This window comes from Fibroporia radiculosa, assembly GCF_000313525.1.
Source record: "Fibroporia radiculosa TFFH 294 genomic supercontigs, scaffold1445, whole genome shotgun sequence".
Classification (NCBI taxonomy): Eukaryota; Fungi; Basidiomycota; class Agaricomycetes; order Polyporales; family Fibroporiaceae; genus Fibroporia; species Fibroporia radiculosa.
In genome coordinates, this window is record NW_012133303.1 from 43892 (window position 1) to 50362 (window position 6471).

A 6471-nucleotide genomic window follows, 5' to 3' on the forward strand; every position below is an offset into this window, starting at 1 on the left:
CACGCTTGTATCGATATTATATCTTAATGCACGGCTTCTTTATCTCTGTAACTCGTCCAGTCCTCGCGCATCGCAATAGAATCTGGATGCACTTGATGGGGTGTCCTGGGTCTTGTGCACTTTCCGCGTACCCTGGACACTCCCGACGTCACCAACCGGCGCGCCTCGCGCCTCGCTCGCTGTTTACTCGCGCTAGTCACAACTTACCCTGACGGTCTTCACCGTCGTGCATAACATCCATATTCCGTATCTCGAGATTCACAACTGAGCATGTCCTCGGAATCAACAGCAAAGCCCGCCTCGAGCGAGAATATTGTCGCACAAAAGGTGCGTGTCTGCGTGTGAGCGCATTTACGGAACACTCACTCCTGGTGTTACGATTTTGGTCGGCAGTATGACCGCTGCCGTACGTGGACCCATGATTTTTCAATCTCAAAAGCAACGCTAATCGGGACATATGTTGTTTTTGCCGGGCGTCGTTGAACACTGGTACTTGGGCGGATATATTGCCGTGAATGGTCTGGGACTGCAGTGGCAGATCTCCTTGTGAAATCGTGCGTACGGATTGTTACTTTAAATACTATGGTTTACTGATCATGCCCCGTTCGAATTTCATACTGCAGAGGCGTGGGTTTCAGCGCAGGTGTTATTGCTTCTGTCATCCTCTTCCGCCGTATGTCTCTCGCGATGCACCCTGCCTAAGGCCGCTGCTACTCTTATCCTTCACTAACCGCTAACGTCCCTATCTCACTTCAGGCCGCGCGTGGCCCATCGCCCTCGGTACAGGTTTTGGAATGGGTGCAGCGTACGCGGACTGCGACCGGTCATTTAATCCGGCGCGGATACCAGGAACCCGGTTGCTCACTGCAGAAGAGCTTGCGGCACTTAGCGTGAGCGGGGGACAAGCCAAATAGAAGGGACAAGGCAGACTGCATGTGAAGACAGGACAATCTGGTGGAGGTGCTTGAGTGTCGCTGAGAGCGCGCGCTATAGATCCATGGTGACATCCCGACTTAGAGTGGTAGTATTCCAGGCTGCACCGCAGTGCAAAATACATGCACATCTCCCGTTGACGAGAGGGTTGACACTCATCTTATCGTGTGTAAATGCGTTCGCCCGTTTGCTTGCCGATGGTATTGTTGCATACTTGAAGTTCCCACAGCTTGAGATATCAATCCCATTCATTGACACCAAAAATGGAGCCCATTGAACAAGTTCCACAGACGTGATCAGCTCAGTCTTATGATAGTTTAAATAAGAGAGGTTAAATGGATACGGTACGTCGACGTTGAGCATTGATGAATAACGAAGTAGAGAACGTAGTGAAAACTCATTCAGACTGTCATCATAATGATCTTACCTCAATAAAAATCGGTACATTTATCAGTCCTTGATATACAAACTGAATAATTTTAGACTTTGCAGAATGCGCGATACGCCGTCTCTTGGCATCGCGTTTTGGTTCGAGATGAGTTTATACGATGATGGTTCGTTGGGCGGAGTACAGCAGCTGTTCAACACGTCTTGGGAGGATTGAACGTCAAACAATCAAACAACAGACATGTACACATGTCGTTGCAATGGGCTTGGTGATACCACATATTATCGGAACGCACTCACCATCTGTCTTGCAAGGGCGATGAGGATATTGTCATAATTTCACAGCCCCAATAGCCTGTTTTCTGAACTCTTCCCCTCGACAATCGCCTTCCTCGTCGCATGCACATTCTTCTGCTTCCACACACTCACCTCCATACCCGCTCCAAACCCAGCACCCTCCTTCTGCCCCTACCTTCGCCCACTTCCTCTCCCTCAGCGCCAATTCTGCATTCTCTTCTAGCCCACGCCACCAGCTTGCCATCGCCATCAGCGCGCACACGGACATCCATAGTGACTTAGTATTTCACTGCATACCTACGGCGGTGTATTCTCGGGATCCACTGGCAGTTTCTAGTTGAATGATGTATTCATCATTCTTGAGAACTCTTGTCACTGGAACGGCCGGCTCATTCCGCTGTGCAAACAAAGATTACCGTAAATATTGAATGTGACATGGCAATCACATCGTACTGTATAAGATCGTATATCGTGGATGAATTTGCCGTCATCTCAATCTGACAGATCTAGTAGCGCATGAACCTGTCATCCATCCATCGATTATCCGTAGGGTCTGCAATCAGCACACGCAGGCCCCATCTCAAGAATAACATTCACCGCTTCATCAGATGCACCCTTGCAAAGTCACACGGCCATCTCGAGAAGAATCCGCTACAAATTCGGCGTCGAACCAAGCTTGCAGAATTGCTGATAACGGCCGACATATGGAAACAACATCCAATCTGTTCGCCCTTTGATAAGGGCAGTATCAGAAACACCAGACTATACAGACATTCCATCATATAATTGCACTCAACTTATAAAATCACCGAACACGCCTTGTGTATGTAATGCGTGTCAGCAGAAGCAAGTATCATAACTTATCCCGACCTGATCTGAGAGCTGTGAGACTTGATGAACGCAATGGACTTGCTGACCACTTCCTCGTGAACAGGTTCATTATGCAATTCGTGGCATGCGTCCTAAACCCCATTTCACGAGTTCGAAGTCGACATTATGAAACTCCGATGACGAGAGACAGACCGATAAATGACTAGCTTCTTATCCTCCGCAGGAAGCTTGTCGAAAAATGCAGGTATTGACGCAGGATCTGAAACCTACTCTTCGCAGTTAATTTGATTCAAAGCTGTTTTATAATTGGCTTACCTGGTCAGCTATTCCTTGAAGTGTACGTAGCTAATATGCAAAATGAGTAAGCACGGATAATTATCTGACAAATATAAAGGCCCATAGGAAGTCTAGGAGGCTGGAACTGGTAATCCTTGTCAAGGACAGCACCCTGTAGTCGCTATCATATCATCAGCATGTAGCGGTCTTCATATGGCCCTTCACAAACCATAAAACCATGTAGTGATAAAGGGTACTACATGAGTACTAATCTCAACATTGGTGGAGACATTGTTCTTTTAGGCTGGAAGCTTTCAATTCTTTCGTGCCAGGTTCAAATCATAAGTTAGAACATGGCTCGAGAGCAGGATTGTTGAGGTCTCTCATGCTGCAATCAACGCGCATCTTGCCGCCTTAACTCACTCAAGATCCGTAAGTGAAAATTCAACTCAAATGATTTACAACGTATAAGATATAGATAGCGCCGCATGAAGTAGCATAACCTGCATGCGCTGACAGGGTGTGTTGTACGCTAATGACAAAACCCTACATACAATGAATTTAATTTAGAGGGTTCATTACACTGTTCAGATTAGTTCTGTAAATCGATCTCTATGTAAAGTGTTGTCGTACTGACTTCACAATCCAATCTTTAGGTTGGAGCAATTGGCGCCACAGCTGGTCACACACTCAGCCACCAGGTGGCAAGCATGGCTGCAGCGGGCCACCTGCTGCACACACTCTGCATCGATGCAGTCTTCCGCCTGCTCACTCGCTCATATCATGCCACGATGCAAGATAGCTGCCAGCGTGACCAGCAGTGCATGTGGCTGATGAGAATCCGACTCAAAGAATTTACAACGTATAAGATATACGTAGACTCAGAGCAGTTTTGACTAGCATCGCATGACCGTGAAGTGTGACACTTCCGCCATTTCGGGTGGCGAATAATAGTCAAAAACGATAGGCTCGAGATGTGGTACAGCGAGCATAAGTCCATTTATCCGGCCGTTCTCCACAAGTTCTCCACACTCGTCATGGTAGGTCACACAGTGACGATAGTGGTCGAAACTACTCTACAGTAGGTATATCTTAGAAAGGATATCACAATCTTTATTCTTTCACAGTAGTAGATTTGGTCTCTTCGTCCTGCAGGCCCCACTTTTCGTCCATAGACTCCCGCATCACAATCTCCTGCATCGGTAAGCACGTTAGCAAGCCGGCGCCAGACACCCCAATCATGACACGCCAAATGAGGGTTGCGCTCTCCGCGAATGTGACGCGCACTTCCTCCTTGAGGGACTCCGTTAAATACGGGATTCGTGGAATAATCGAGTATACCAGCTGCGTACCACCGGGAAGCGTGGATATAAACGATTCGGGCAGGCGGTTGCGCAAGACGTTCTGCAACACTGTTCCGCCAATGACTATACCCCAGCTCTATGAGTAGCGCCGTCAGGATTAGTGACGGATGCAGCGGCAGGGAAGAGGCAGCGGACCTGAGCAAAGCATCGCACGAACGTAAAGAAGGCCAGGGCATGCGCATTATTTGAGAACGGCAGTGGTGCTAGGATGGGAAACTGGGTGCCGATCCAGACCATGCCCATTCCTGTTCCTATGATGAGCTCAAGGCCAATGAACATCGCGGTCGAGCTATATACGTCCAGGATGGACAGAAGCCCGAATCCGAGAGTGATCAGCATCCATCCGATGTAATTCTGTGGACGATATCGATGGAAGACTTCCACTGATACTCCAGTTGCGATCGCGAAAATTGGGATGGTGAATCCCAAACCGAACATGTCGACGCCGGAATGGATAGGAGAAGCAAGCTTGGATGCCTGGAAGTACACCGGAAGGTAAACTACACACATATGAATACGGGGACGTGCATTCATTACCGAATCATACGCACAGATCATAGCCATGGACGATATGCCGTGGAAGAACGTCCCAAGATACCTATACCCGCGTCAGAGGAATCCGAAGAGAAGAGTTTCCTTCTTACTCACCCACTCAGCGTGGTTCTATTGGTGACAATGAAGGGCGGAATCTAATTCACAGCACTGAGGTTCTAATTCTGGGATACAAAGATGGCGAGGACAAACAGTGGGCTCCTTTATCCAACGTGTTCGCTCTATCACGAAAAAACTCGCAATACCTACGAATCCCAGGCAAAGCGGGACCAGGACGTGAACAGACGACCAAGGATATCGGACGCCTGCCCAAGTAAGGGCTATAAGAACGGCCAACGTGCTCGAGATGATGAGCGTTAATCCGCTATGGGTCATAACGCCAGCCATCAGCTCATCGCACAAAGACTTGAGGGAACTTGACTGACATCCAGTCCATGCTCTTGACCTTCACGAGCAGACTATCTTTGGGCGTGTGCACCTTGAGGAAGACAAGTTCTAAAAGAATAGCAATACCACAAAGTGGGAGATTCAGATAGAACAACCACCGCCAGTTACCGCTCCCAGCGAATGCGCCGCCAATAACCGGTCCCATTGCGCTGAATATGAAAGATCGTAAGCCGCCTCAACACCGCGGGACAGAGCACTGACCAGGCTAGTGCCCACACGCTACGGTCGGTATATGTTGCAGCAAGCTGAATGCGAGAAGAATTACAAACACTCACGAAGCCTGTATTCCAACGAACTTTCCTCGTTCCGGAAGCGGCACCAGGTCTGCGTATATGATCTCTGTGATCGAAATACAGCCTCCACCGCCGAGACCCTGGATTACTAGCAGTGCGTATCATCAGAAGAGAAGGATGATGTCCACTTGGAATTCTACGTACCTCTGCCTGCGATGAACATCGTCAAGGTCTGGGCGGCGCCGCAAATAGCGGATCCAATGGCAAAAATCGACACAAACGCGAGCAGTGCTGGCTTGCGCCCAAACACAGACACAACGCCTCCAATCACGGGGAGAATGGCGGTCGAAGAAATAGCGTAGCCGCTACCTGCCCATATGAAGTCTGACCCGTCAAAATGGTCAATTATAGTTGGGAGCGCGGTCGTTACGCTCGTCTAAGAACGCACGTCTGGATCAGACAACGAGTGCTTGTCGCGAAATGAATGAAGGTGCTCACCAGATCTAGAGCAGAAAGTAGGTCAACCATCAGGTTGGCGACGAACACCATCCAAAATGTGAAACCGCGCTTGTACGTTCTCTGCGCGGGTGCGATGGCCGCGTTACAGTCCTCCAGCTGGAGCGGCACACTGGGCGTAAGTTCGCTGTGAACATCCCAATGAGTTCTTTATGTCACACTAGTCCTCTGCCCACTTACACTGCCTGGTCTAGAGGCATAAGGACGCGCTGACTGTTCGGGAGGCTAGGAAAGCGGATTTCTATGCAGCTATGCCTTGCGCAAAGGTACTCGGACAGACGGCGCACCGTTGTGGGATGAGCCGCAGGCTTTACTCTACAAAGGCCAGCTGCCATGCCACCATCGAACTCTGCTGACGAATCGGTGTTCCATTCTTCTCTATGAGTCCATCAAACTCAGCCGTCAATGGGTGCCAGCGCGGGAAAGACAGAGCGAGCTGAGGAAGATGCTAGAGCTGGAGACATCTGCATCATACGTATCTTACCAATCATGCGTGGATGTCGTGAACCCCCCAGGAGACGATCGATGACAAGTGACAGCGCAAAGCAAGCAGTCCCATGTCAGCGCTTCAGATCCGGCGTACACTCCATGTAACAGGTCCGAAGTTTTTTGTAAGTGTTAACCGAGATTACCGA

General features: G+C 49.3%; 1 protein-coding gene across 1 annotated transcript; it reads right to left on the reverse strand.

Moving 5' to 3' along the window:
- Positions 1 to 3837: 3837 nt before the first annotated feature.
- Positions 3838 to 6036, reverse strand: FIBRA_02872 (uncharacterized protein; the record flags this gene model as incomplete). Its single annotated transcript, XM_012324723.1, has 11 exons — positions 3838 to 4164; positions 4224 to 4588; positions 4640 to 4686; positions 4737 to 4777; positions 4833 to 5004; positions 5066 to 5236; positions 5289 to 5306; positions 5363 to 5468; positions 5525 to 5756; positions 5819 to 5963; positions 6017 to 6036. The coding sequence occupies 11 exons, from the start codon at positions 6034 to 6036 to the stop codon at positions 3838 to 3840; spliced, it is 1644 nt and encodes a 547-aa protein (XP_012180113.1).
- Between the last annotated feature and the right edge of the window lie 435 nt (positions 6037 to 6471).